Source organism: Arachis hypogaea, chromosome 19 (genome assembly GCF_003086295.3).
Source record: "Arachis hypogaea cultivar Tifrunner chromosome 19, arahy.Tifrunner.gnm2.J5K5, whole genome shotgun sequence".
NCBI lineage: Eukaryota > Viridiplantae > Streptophyta > Magnoliopsida > Fabales > Fabaceae > Arachis > Arachis hypogaea.
Genome location: NC_092054.1, coordinates 149,661,030 through 149,674,682, shown reverse-complemented (window position 1 = coordinate 149,674,682; position 13,653 = coordinate 149,661,030). Strand labels below are relative to the sequence as shown.

General features: G+C 31.1%; 2 protein-coding genes across 2 annotated transcripts; both read right to left on the bottom strand.

The window, feature by feature from the left end:
- Positions 1-3,179: 3,179 nt before the first annotated feature.
- On the bottom strand, positions 3,180-5,899 carry LOC112779613 (laccase-15-like). Its single transcript, XM_025823942.3, has 4 exons — positions 5,711-5,899; positions 4,898-5,294; positions 4,685-4,813; positions 3,180-4,436 (listed from the first exon to the last, which is right to left on the bottom strand). The coding sequence occupies exons 1-4, from the start codon at positions 5,795-5,797 to the stop codon at positions 3,343-3,345; spliced, it is 1,707 nt and encodes a 568-aa protein (XP_025679727.1). The 5' UTR covers positions 5,798-5,899; the 3' UTR covers positions 3,180-3,342.
- An 889-nt stretch (positions 5,900-6,788) lies between these two features.
- On the bottom strand, positions 6,789-12,153 carry LOC112779612 (laccase-15-like). The gene is made up of 7 exons (XM_025823941.3): positions 11,695-12,153; positions 11,438-11,589; positions 10,571-10,818; positions 9,275-9,403; positions 7,872-8,825; positions 7,295-7,428; positions 6,789-7,069 (listed from the first exon to the last, which is right to left on the bottom strand). Exons 1-6 carry the CDS (start codon positions 11,797-11,799, stop codon positions 7,298-7,300), a joined length of 1,719 nt encoding a protein of 572 aa, XP_025679726.1. The 5' UTR covers positions 11,800-12,153; the 3' UTR covers positions 6,789-7,069; positions 7,295-7,297.
- Between the last annotated feature and the right edge of the window lie 1,500 nt (positions 12,154-13,653).

The window sequence follows — 13,653 nt, the reverse complement described above, 5'->3', positions numbered from 1 at the left end:
ATAGAATAATTAAACAAAAGAAAAACTGAAAAGTAATAGACCTAGACTTAGATCATGCATTTACAACATGGATCAAGCTCGTTTAAGGCAAAGCCAACCCATTTTTATCCCTAAACTCTATGTGAAGGTTGTATATATATCTCTAAAAGATAATTATTTTCGACATACCATTATATAATTTTTTATTTATGCGTAAAATTATTTTATATTAATGTATCAAAATTAAATTTTAAATGATAATATAAAATATGTTTTTATATAAAATTTGAAAAAAAATAAATATCTCTTATATTTAATAACATTTAAATTTATATTTATTATTAAACTAAATTTCAATTTTATTTTTAAAATTTAATTTTAATTGAAATTATTACGTAACTTTTTACAGTTTACCGTGTTAAAAAATCTAAATTAAATTATTATTTTTATTATAATTTTTATGGTTTAAATATTTTTTTTCTAAAATTACTTATATTTCTAATTTTTTACCATGTCAGTATAAAAAAGGGCAATTTACGTTTTTAAATTGTTTGAACCCCAATTTTACGTAAATATATTGTTTTAAAAATGGATACATAAATACATTGTTTCACTATTTTATATAAACCGTTACTGCTAGTAGCGGTTTACAATTGCACAGAAACCGTTAGTACCAACTACAGATTATGTGTATTTTTGGTTGGTCATAAACCGCTAGTACCAGCCGCGAATTATGTGTATTTTTGGTTGGTCATAAACCGCTGCTGCCAGCAGCGGTTTATGTAGGTTGGTGTGCGTGCGTAAACCGCTAGTGCCTATAGCGGTTTACGTTTAGTATGTGTTAATGGACTCCTTATATAAACCATAGAGGGGCCAAATAGAGAGAGGTAGAGTTTTATTCACAAATGGATGGGGAGGATAGTATTAAAAAAATACAATACTCAAAGTATTAAATTATATAAATCAAGACTATTTTTTTTATTCTCATCTCTTTTACAATTTATAAATAATAAAATAATTTATTTTTAGCCAAAAGTTCACTAAATCATATATTTTTCTCCCTAACAATCACTTCATTCTCTTTTATTTATATCAACCATACAAGAGATACTAGGAGAGTTTGACCTTTGAAACATGGGTTGTGTTCTTTGCTGCTTATTTGCATTTGAGATTTAGCTAAATGAATTTTTTTATTTGTGCAACTTTGTTGTTTTATGCCAAAAAATAAAAACTATTTGTATTTTATAGTTGATTGATTGGATAAATAATAGTGATAACATCATACTTTTGATGAATAAAATAAAAAATATAAATATGCATATAATAATTTTTTATTTATATTTCTTATTAAAATGAGACTAAATAGCAAATCAAAGAGTGAGTATTGACAGAGTACTAAAATATATAAACTAAGACTATTTTTTTTATATTCATCCCTTCTAAAACTTATAAATGATAAAATAATTTATTTTTAGTAAAAAATAGTGAATTTTTTCACTAAAAATAGCAAATCAAATAAAAAAATTCACTATTTTTTACTAAAATATTATTTTATCTTTCATGAATTTTAGAAGGGATGAAGATAAAAAAAAATTAGTCTTAGTTTATATATTTTAGTATTCTGTGAATACTCCCTCTTTGATTTGCTATTTAGTTTCATTTTAATAATAAATACAAATAAAAAATTATTACATGCATATTTATATTTTTTATTTTATTCATCAAAATTATGATGCTATCACTATTATTTATCCAATCAATCAACTATAAAATACAAATAGTTTTTATTTTTTGACATAAAACAACAAAGTTGCACAAATAAAAAAATTTATTTAGCTAAATCTCAAAGAACACAACAAATGTTTCAAACTCTTCTAGTATCTCTTGTATGGTTGATATAAATAAAAGAGAATGAAGTGATTGTTAAGGAGAAAAATATATGATTTAGTAAACTTTTGGCTAAAAAAATTATTTTATTATTTATAAATTGTAAAAGAGATGAGAATAAAAAAAATAGTCTTGATTTATATAATTTAATACTTTGAGTATTGTATTTTTTTAATACTATCCTCCTCATCCATTTGTGAATAAAACTCTACCTCTCTACATTTGGCCCCTCCATGGTTTATATAGGGAGCCTATTGACACATACTAAACGTAAACCGCTATAGGCACCAGCGGTTTACGCACGCACACCAACCTACATAAACCGCTGCTGGCAGCAGCGGTTTATGACCAGCCAAAAATACACATAATCTGCGACTGGTACTAGCGGTTTCTGTGCAATTGTAAACCGCTACTGGCAGTAGCGGTTTATATAAAATAGTGAAACAATGTATTTACGTATCCGTTTTTGAAACAATGTATTTATGTAAAATTGAGGTTCAAACAATTTAAAAACGTAAATTGCCCTATAAAAAATTTGGGTTATGCTACGTGTACACTAAAATCAGCCACCAGTATAAAATACATGCTGAAATATAAATACATATTGAAAATAAATTTAATCACACAAAAAACGTGAACTTTTCTCTTCTCACACACCCTCATCTTTTCTCATAGCCAGCCAGCCACCCATCATCATCATCATTTTGTCATCCTCAACATCAGCTTCACCTCCCCCATCACCTCCATGACCCCACTGCCATGCATGCCACCGCCACTCAATCACCCCACCTCTCGCACCCCTTGTCATACTACTGCCCGTCTCCCTCCTCCCCGATATTTCTTCTTTTGGTTCTTATTATTAACATTTAAGTATATACAAGCAAAGAGATCACAAAGTACTAAGTTTATATACCCTTGTTATATATATAGATCAACAACAATGACTTTTTCCTTTTGTAATTGGCCATTTACGGTTAAGCTTAATATAATTGTGAGGTCTTCCTTTCGTACAGAGAACAGAGAATTTTGACTTTTTACTATTGACGTATTACCCTTAGATCTGCTTAATAGTATAATCATCAAGTCCCCGTGGCAGAAAATGTCAAAAGTTTATTTATCCGCTGAAAGTTAAAAATTTTCCTTAAAGCTAGGGTATGAAATTAAATACAACAATTCACTACTCTTTATTATGTGTTATTCCAAGATAATGACAATGATTTAATTTTGGGTTCTCTGCTTATATACCATATCTTGGAATGAAGGAACAATATATAACGACACAGTTACTTCCAATTTTTATTATGATGGTCGCAACGTGACTTACAAATTGAAAAGAATAAAACAAAAGAATAACAAATAGAAATTAATGAATGAATGAAGCAATAAAAAAACTAATAAAAGAATGAATCTAATTTTTGTATTAATGAATGAATATTTTGAGTATGTGCAAATCTAATTTGTTGTTAGTTGCTTGAATTAACAGTGTGGCATGTCTCGTGGTGGTGGCAACATCTTCTCTTCAGGATTCTTTCCATTTTTGACAATGAAAGTCATAGCCATTCCCCAACTCAGATGTCGCTCTAAGTGGCAATGCATGAACCACACACCTGGATTTTGTGTCTTGAATCTTATGGTTACCCATCCATTTTTGGGTATAGCGACGGTATTCTGATAAGGAGGATCAACAAGATTATATGTGAGAGGATCTTTGTCTTTGTCAAAGTTTCCGAATCCCCATCCAACTACATAGAAACTATGGCCATGCAAGTGCATTGGATGCTCAGTACCAGCCAGCAAATTAGTCCCTTGAAGAACAAGCTCCACCGTGGACCCATACTCAAGCACCTTCACCTCTGTATCTACCGATGGAGTTCTAAGAAATGTGGACAAATTGGAAGCAGTGAAATCAAATAGTTCTGGTGGCACATCTGGAAAATCTTGTGTATATACACCTTGAAGGTGGTTATAGTAAGCATTCAAAATGTTGTTTCCCGATGGCAATTGGAAGCTTATGTTATTTACACTTGCTGCAAGGCGGTTCCCTGGTATATGACTACCTTCGCATGTTGAACATGGTAATGTATTCACCGAAACTGTGTAGAACAGGTTGGTGGTTATGTTCAATGGCACGTCAATTGGATGTGCTTCATCTGCTAAGCTTCTCATTTGACTTATCATGTTGATAGATGCATTGGTGTCATTGGAAGATGGAAGTGAAGGCATGTGAGGGGTTCTTGATGAAAATGATGGAATAATGTGTTTTCCCTTTTTGTATTGCAGAATGGCTGTGGTGGTTGTGTTGTCAAATGCAACATTGGAAGCACTTGAATACACTTTGGCAGCCATGTAATAACGATCCAAAGGTTGATTAGCTTCAAGCAACACATCCATGGTTTGACCTGGTGATATTGTTATGTAATCCACTTTGAATGGCTTCACATAGCTTCCATCGCTTCCCACCACTGTCAATTGGTGCTTCGCAATTCCAAAGAAGAGAAGGTCTTGCATTCCAGCATGCACCATTCTCAGAAGATATGTCTTGCCATGTTCCACATTTACTTTGAAGGTTTCTGCAACCAATAAATTCAAATTGAAAAGTTAACTGACGTTGGCTAAACAAAATTGACTTTCAGGTAGTAACACAAGTAACATGAACGAAAAAGACTAATGCTACACATCTAAGTTATTTTAAGAATTAGTCTAATCAAATTAAAAATAAGACTTAGAATAATATTAGTCACAGGTTAAAATTGACTTCCACCTAGTAACACAAAGTAACATAAATGAAAATTATAAAGTGTTATTATAATTAACATACCTTTGTTTGAGCAATTATAAAGATCACCAGGTTGGCCATTGATAGTATAAGCATCTGAAACAACGGGATCTCCTCCCCCCGTTTCAAAGTTATTGAAAACTTGGACAATGTCTTCCTTCCACCATTCACCTAATAAATTTCAAACTCTAACAATTAGAAAAGTAATTATAAAACATAAAGTGATGAAATCAAATAAAAGACATAAGTATATACCTAGTACAATGGGGACCTCTTTGTGTGGTTTTGGAAATGGATATGTATTTCCAGGCTTGGGTTTAATGACAATAGCACCGTGAACAGTAGCACGAGACCAATCACTGTGAGCATGCCACCAAAGTGTGCCTTCCTCTTCAGAAAAGATAACCTTTTGAGAGAACAAACCACCAGGTTGAATGGGACATTGAGTGATGAATTCAGGGCCATCAGACCATGGATATCTTGGTTGGTTCACTCCATGCCAGTGAATGGTGATGTTATAGTTAGCTCTGTTATACACATCAACAATTATGCTTTCTCCTTTTGTAACATACAATGTTGGCCCTGGAAATTCTCCATTTACTGTTAAGATATTTTTTGTGCTGCAAAGCTTTGTGAAGGAAGCATCTCTCACCTGCAATTTTTTATATGCTTTAGTTTTTTACTTTATAATAATAATAATAATAGGCATGGATAACGAATAATTGAAGTTTTATTTACATCTTAAATGAGTTAGGTGGTGTTAATTAATAATGGATTAATTATTAAAATTAATCTCTAAAATTTTTTAAACCAAATACTTTAATCTTTTAAATTTCAAAATATACAAAACATTTTCTAATATTTATCCTTATTTAAAAAATTTTAAAATTTTAAATCCGTCGTTTCGATTAATTAGATCAAATTAAAGAAAAACTATACTACCTAACGAAAATAAATATTAGATAATTAAATATTTTAAAACCGTCGTTTCGACTAAAATATTTAATATTAAAATTTTTAAAAATTGATTTAGATAATTACCCTAAATAATTAAGCCCCAATACTTACCACAAACTTATGGTGCCGCATTGCTTGGCAAGTAACTAGAATGACATTGAGAAACAATAATATTCCTAAGCTAGTGAGGATTTTCATTGAGAATCTCTTATCTATGATGACAAAATGCTTGATCTAAATTAAAATATGAGTTTATAATATTATAGATAAATAAATAAAGAATGTTGATATGCTAATGGTTTTTTTGCGTTTGATGCTTTGATATGAATTTGTTTGGAAGAGAGGGGTATATATGCATGTATTTTATATATAGTGGTGACTTTGACAAAGCTTTGATTACGCGTAAGAGAATATAATTGGAATAGTATATATAGCACGTGACGTGAGCTTTGTTGCCAAGTCGTAATTACTAAGAGGACAAAATGTTGCGGCTCTAATATGAAAAATTAACGCGATACAAAAAGAACCTGATGTGTCACGTGTAGCTTCTTTATCCAAATAATCATAAGAACTAACTAAATAATGAAAAGGTCAATTTTGACTTTGCATACGATGATAAGGAATTTTCTTATTATTTTATAGGAATGTTTCTTTTTAACTTTTAAGAAGCCGCGCCCATGGAATTATTATTTGTTCGTTTAGCAGTTTCTCTAGTTGATTTTCAACAAAGGGGAATTATAAATGAATATTATAACAATAATATAGGATTTCAAATACTTGTTGGTATTTTATTTGGATAAAGTCAAATATACAGTTGATATCTGCTTAGTGCAAGTAGTAGGATTAATGGGTCATGGCACCAAAAGAAAAATGAAAAATGAAAAAGGTATATTAGTAAATTTCGTTTATTAAGAGAGCTAATATATGTTTAATTCTTGTTTATTAATAGGGAGGCAAATGGAAATGTATAATAATATAGTCAACTTTTAGGGAAAAAGCCATAAAATAATATATACCACAAATAATGTAAAATCTAGATCTTTTACATCGATCAAATTAAAAGTGGTTGCAATGATTTTTGGCAATAAAATCAATCTAGATTTGATATATATTATTTTCTTATTGGACGATGCGATCCAAAATTGAATCACTTTGCATGTTATCGTGACGTAAAGTAAAGTAAAGAATATTCAACAAAATGAAATAATGTATTTCATTTCACATCTAATTGTAACAGAAATTGGTCCAAATCAAATACAATTCAAATTACTCCAAACCATAACTCATTTACACTGCTAACACAGATCAGAGTTCGGCCGCGGATTGTTTTCATTTCAAGGGTATTATTCTGTCTCTCTTTCCCCTTCCCCACAAAGCCATATAAAAAAAAAAAAAAAATTACAATATACTAGCTAGTACTAGTAATGTGTAAAGATTGTAGATTTTTTACGGTCTTCCTTTTCACGCTCCCTGATAAAAAAGAAAGATGAGATATAGTGTAAGTATTTGAAAGAAATTATAAAAAGGGCATTATTGTACGTATGTATACTAGTACAACATATAAATTGAAGTCTCATAAAGGAGCCAAAAGTAAATTAAAAGATTGCTTAATTTTGATAGATACCAATTTAAAGTAGCTAGCTAGGTATAACTACTACATTCGATAATATTCAAAGGTTGTTCAAGAATATATACTCTTTAACATGGAGGCATGTCTGGTGGTGGAGGTGGTAATGTTTCATTTGAGGCTTTGCCATTCTTCACAATAAACACTGTCTCCATGCCCCAAGAGAGGTGCCGGTCAAGGTGGCAATGCATTAACCACACTCCTGAAATTCAAACAATACAATTTATTAATATCTGTCACACAAATTATTTATCCTAAAATTTTAAATTAATGAAAAGAAATATACAAAAGATTATATCAAACACATTCTTTCACGCAAACATTTTTTTTTTTAAATTAAAACGTGATTATTGATGAACTTTATTTTTTTCTCGATAATAAAGATCGAATTCTCTAAATTTTTTGTTACAAAAATTTTAACATTATATTATAAAATTGCAAATACTTCAGCCAATAGAAAAAGGTATATTCGTAAGATGAAAATTCAAGTGCAGTTAATTTCATATGAATTGATAGTCGAGAGCGATAATTTAGTCAAACCTATTAAATTATTTAACAATTTTTAACTATCAATTTCATATCAATTAAGTTAATTGCACCTCAGTTTCTACCTATTCGTAAATAGATTTTTCACATGGTACTTACCAGGGTTGGTAGCCCTAAACCTAATGGCAGCCCAGCCTTTAATGGGCACAATGACAGTATTCTGAAGAGGAGGATCAACAAGATTATAATTCTTGGGGTCCCTGCTCCTGTTGAAATTCCCAAAACCATAACCAATAACATGAAAACTGAATCCATGTATATGCATTGGATGGTCTATGCCAGCAACCAAGTTGGTCCCTTGGAAAACAACCTCCACCGTTGAACCGTACTTCAAAACCTTAACCTTTGTTCCTCTCTTTGGTATGTTGAGTTCAAGAGGCAAGAAATCCCCAGTGAAGTTGAACACATATGGCGGGAAACTCGGAAAACCCTTTCTATAGACTCCATTGATGTGGTAGTAGTAGGCTTCCAGGATATCAGTGCGTGGGGTTACAAAGCTTATGTTGTTCATGCTGGCGGCGAAAATCGTCGAATTCGGTGCTTGGCATGATGACGGTGATCGGCCTCTAGGGCATGGAAAAGTGTTCACAGAAATTGTGGTAACTATGTGAGTTTTGATATTTAAAGGGCATGTAAAAGGGTTTTCTTCAGGGTAGCCCCTAATGCTTCTAATGAAAGCAAAAGCTGATTTTGTGTCATTAGGGCTTGGAAGAAAAGGAAAGGAAGGAGTTGAATTTTCATTATTATTATTGTATTGGATTATAGCTGTGGTTGTGGAGTTATCAAATGGAACTCCAACCCCAGTGGAATAAGCCCTTGCAGCCATGTAATATTTGTTGTTAGGGTTTTGGTTTGCATGCAATAATACATCCATTGTTTGACCAGGAGCTATGCAAATGTAAGAAGTTGTTAATTCCTTTGTGTACATTGCATCATGAGCAAACAGTGTTAGGTTGTGTTTCGAGACCGAGAAAAACAGGATCAGATTCATTGCCGCATTAATTATGCGCAGATGGTAGGTCTTGCCATGCTCTACATTTAACTTGAATGTCCCTGAAAATTCAAATTACATCGGGGATTTGGTGTTAACTCTTAATTAAGGAATAAAATTATATATTTATATATAGTACTCCCTTTTGTTTTAACATTACTTATTCTTATCATATATTTTTTCTAAAAGTTTAAATTAATAAAAGAAGAAACATGAATAATATATGGTGGAAATTCAGGTGCAGTCGATTTCACGTGAAGTTGATAATTGAGAGCCATTAAATGATTTGACTGATTTGACTAAAGTTTCATCTAACGACTTTCACCTGTCAATTTCACATGAAATCGACTACACTTGAGTTTTCACTGTAATATATTTCTAATACTTACATTTTGATTAATGTATTTAATTACAAAGTTTTTTTTTTTTTGTTAGTGATAGAGATAGTAAAGTATATATACTATAGTAGTTGTGTTAATGATTGCATGTGAAGGGAAATTTTGATGTGTACCAGATTGTGAGCAATTATAGAGATCTCCAGGTTGGCCATTAATGGTGACGGCATCAGAATTGTTTGGCGCTCCTCCACTTTTAATAAATTGTGTGAAGACCTTGTTGAGATCACTCTTCCACCACTCTCCTATATATGCATGTCAAAGTGTATGTATAGATAATTAATTAAGTCTAATTATTTAAATATGTACGCATGTATAGGATAAATAAACCTGATGAACACACTCTATCAAAAAACAATGTTGAGTACCATTAAAAAAATTTTGTCGATAACATTTATCAAATTTTATTTTTATATTAATCATATTTTGTTGTTAAATCTGACAAAAATTATCATCGGACGCAATGAATCTGTCAAGATTAAATTATTAGCGAAATTTATACCGTATAATTCATTTTGACGATAAATTATTTACGGTCAAATTTCTTTTGATTTTTTAACGATACTAAAAAATTTTTTTGTAGTACTAATTTTTTTAGGGTTGTGTAAATTTTTTGTACAGGTTTTTTTTATTGATTTTATGTTAAAATAATTAATTTTAGAATTAATAAAAATTAAACTCTAGACCTTTAAATTATTAAAATTCTGATATCATGTTATAAAATTATTTTTTTTTCAAAAAGTTAAATTAATAATACTTAAGAGAAAATACCCAAATAGTTATATCTAATAAAATTATATAACATCTTACTTGATTTATTAGATATCTCTCGTCATTTGATGTTAAAAAAAAAACATTTTTTAGATAAATAACATTATTTGATTTATTCTTTTTACTCTTGCGTTTTAAATTTATGATAACCGTTTTTACTTTACCAAAAATTATATCCAAATACACATTAAATAATAATAAAGGAAATTTTTGAATTTTTGTTAGGTGTAAAGATTTTTTCTTGTGGGTATAGTTATGTTACACCTTGCAAGAGTAACGGTATATCATTATTAATTCCTTTTAAGCATTCTTTTAAATGATAAATTAAGTAAAAATAAATACAAACTTTTATTAATACCTTAAAATAATCATATATTTAATTAAGATAGTGATGCTTTTGTCCACATACAATATTACAAGAATAATAATTAAAATACTCTTTTTAAATATTAAAAGAAGTAAAAAATTAAATAATATATATCAACATTTAAACAATAATTAAAATTTTCTCTCAATAATTAACAAACTAATAAGAGAATTATTACCCGGTAGGGGCAAGCATTCATCATGGACAAAAAACAGAAGTTATATATCTGAATTGGCAAAATTGAGAAGGACAAGACAAAGGTATAGGATTATACCAAGTATGATGGGGACCTCATACTGAGGTTTGGGAAAAGGATAGCCACTACTATTCTTCTTTGGATAGATATAGATTGGGCCATGGACGGTGGCTCTTGACCAATCACTATGAGCATGCCACCATAAGGTCCCTTCTTCTGTTGAAAATACTATCTTTTGTCTGAAACTCCTTCCTGGTTGAATGGGACATTGAGTTATGTATTCAGGACCATCTGTCCATGGATTTCTTGGTTGTTTCACTCCATGCCTGCCAATATATGTATAAGTAATTAACCTACTTAAATTTAACCTTTTTAAAATATTTATCCAATATTATATTCCTAGATAGATATAATATATGCTCACTTATATCGACTAGTTTAAATTACTATAAGGTATTTATATGTCTCTTTTTATTTATTTAAATTTTTAAAAGAATAATTTTATGACATGATATAAGAGTTTTTATAAGTTAAAAGTCGGTTCGATCGTTATTCATTCTAAAAGAACAGATTTTAATACGAAGACAATTAAAAAAAAAAAAGAAAGAAATCATGTTAAAAAAAATTCGTATAATTTTATGTGACGGTTTAAATTTTTAAGAGAAGTAATTTTATCACATAAATTAATTAAATACTGTATTTTTTATGAAGCAAAATTTAAATGATTTAGATGCTCTTGTTCACTACTCATCTACATATTCACATATATTACTATTTCCTAATGTAATAATTTTTTTTGTATTGAATTTTTGTAATGAGAATTAATTTAGAATGCCTTTTATGTTTTATTAAAAGATTCACATTTAAGAAAGGAGGGAGTAAATTGTTGGTTTTTTCTTGTGATATCATCAAAATTTATAAGAAGGAAAGAGAAAAATAAAATACCAGTGGATAGTGATGTTGTTTTTTCCCCTGTTGTGAACATTAACATAGATTGTGTCACCCTTGTAGACTTTTATAGCTGGCCCTGGAAATTTTCCATTCACCGTCAAAATGCTCTTTGTGGAACACAGTCTTGTGTACCGGGCTTCTCTCACCTGTGAGAATACAATAATCAACTTAGCCAGCCATTACTATAAATATATATTATTCTTAATTATGTTATGAGTAATATATAATTAACAAGGAGTAATATAACTCACAACAAAGTTGTAATGACTCCTCGTTTGGGAACTAAGACTAATCAATGAAAAACACCAAAGAATTTGGAGGAACATTTTCTTAGTGCCAAGCAACAACATTTTCATGAAATGAAAATTATATATATTGATCAACTGCCTATGCTAATAATAGGTTGCTTCAGTGTTATGGAAATATATTTAGGCTGGAGAGGGCTTTATATACATATCTATGGAGGAGGAAATTTAATAAAGATGCATGAAGTCGTGTAGATAGTGATAAGGTGTGTTAGTTTTAGTCAATGATATCCGGTGAGGCTTCATTTTCATGTGTTAAATCATGAGGGACATACACTAGTACAATATCATCTATGTAATTAATAATAGAGTAAGTAAAATTAATATTTAAGGAAATTATTAAACGGGAAGGGAAATTCATGAAGTGGAATTCTGAGTTAAGGGTAGCGTATACATTAGAACATTAGAGATCGATTGCTGTACTGAGGGAGCTTCCTTAAGGCATCAACCAATCTTTCTGAAATCAATAATTCAAAATAAAGCTGCTTTAGACTTAAAACCATAATAATGATGAATTGCTAACTTTTACAGCGGCTATTCGCGGATAAGATTGTTTCATAATTAAAAAGTCAACAGTGTTAAATATAAAGGAAAAGTACGAGGAGCCAATGGAATATTTATACAATGTGTATAATGGAAGTTTAGAGATATAATCATTAGTGTTACCTTTTTCCATCAGCTGAAATTTTTGGGATGAGTGGTATCATGCATGGTATTAGAGTGCTAGATCCAAAAGGTCAAGAATTCGAGCCTTGATGAACTCCAAAATTAGTTTAAGCTTTTGGGAAGATGTTTATTATCGTTAGTACTCGGATGGTTATTCTAAATAGTATGGGAGATGTTCATTTTATAACTCAATAATTCATTGTCTCTCTAGCGGGATTCGAAGAGAGGGATTCGAACCGTGACTAAGTTGGCTAAAGCGGAATAGCCAATCCGAGCGTGACAACTAGCATGTGTGGGGTAGAAGACCAAAAGTAGTTGACTCGGATGACCACACTAAATTCGATGATGAAGGGATGATAAATGTTATCCATTGCTAAACCAAAATAATTAACAAATTAAACAAATCAGTAATTATTGAAAAAGAACGTGGTAAGATTGGAAGTGCAATGCACACGAGTTATGCCTAAAATCGATGGAGTAACTAGCCATGGTTGTTTTGGGTTGGCTTGTTCAAGATTTAGGAAGAGTCCAGAGCTTTTGGTGGATGGTTCCTGTATAAGACGACGGCCCCATTCGTGAGAGAGGTCGATATTGAGAGTAGCAATTGAGGTGGTGGTGGCGTGAACGACATTTAGTCTTTGTAGATAGAGAAAGTACGAAGAGCCAATGGAATATTTATACAATATGAAAGTTTAGGAAGTATTAGAGATATAATCATTAGTGTTACATTTTTTCATCAGTTGAAGTTTTTGGGATGAGTAGTATCATGACATGGTATTAGAGCACTAGATCCGAAAAGTCAAGAGTTCGATTCTTGGTGAACCCCAAAATCAATTTAAGCTTTTAGGAAGATGTTTATTATCGCTAAGATTATAATTTTTTTTGAAAGAAGGAGGAAGAAGAGGAGGAAGAAATGAAAAAGAAGAAATAAAAGACGAAGACGAAGATAAAGAAGGATATATTTTGCATGATTAAAATGCACGTATGTATAAGTTACGCTTTTTAATTTTCATATTGGACCGGGGCTGGGGTATCACAGGGATATGGGGGTGGCTGGTGTGTAACCAGGTTGTGGTGTCAGGGGGAGTGGGACTCGGACCCTCCGAGTTCAAGCAACAAAACGCACGGTCCGAGTCCAGTGCATGGTGATGAAGTTGGTGAGGGACTCGGACCCTCCGAGTTGGCGTGCGTCACGGACCGTCCGATTTTGGTCTGGGTAGTCGCACGGTCCGACTCCAG

Excerpts from the sequence above, each read along its gene's own strand:
- LOC112779612 (XM_025823941.3), bottom strand. The coding sequence starts at position 11,799 with ATGAAAATGTTGTTGCTTGGCACTAAGAAAATGTTCCTCCAAATTCTT. Across the intron at positions 11,590-11,694 it reads GGAGTCATTACAACTTTGTT|GTGAGAGAAGCCCGGTACAC; the intron begins GTGAGTTATATT and ends GTATTCTCACAG. Across the intron at positions 9,404-10,570 it reads TGAGGTCCCCATCATACTTG|GAGAGTGGTGGAAGAGTGAT; the intron begins GTATAATCCTAT and ends ATGCATATATAG.
- LOC112779613 (XM_025823942.3), bottom strand. The coding sequence starts at position 5,797 with ATGAAAATCCTCACTAGCTTAGGAATATTATTGTTTCTCAATGTCATT. Across the intron at positions 5,295-5,710 it reads TGCGGCACCATAAGTTTGTG|GTGAGAGATGCTTCCTTCAC; the intron begins GTAAGTATTGGG and ends AAAAAATTGCAG. Across the intron at positions 4,437-4,684 it reads TTATAATTGCTCAAACAAAG|AAACCTTCAAAGTAAATGTG; the intron begins GTATGTTAATTA and ends TATTGGTTGCAG.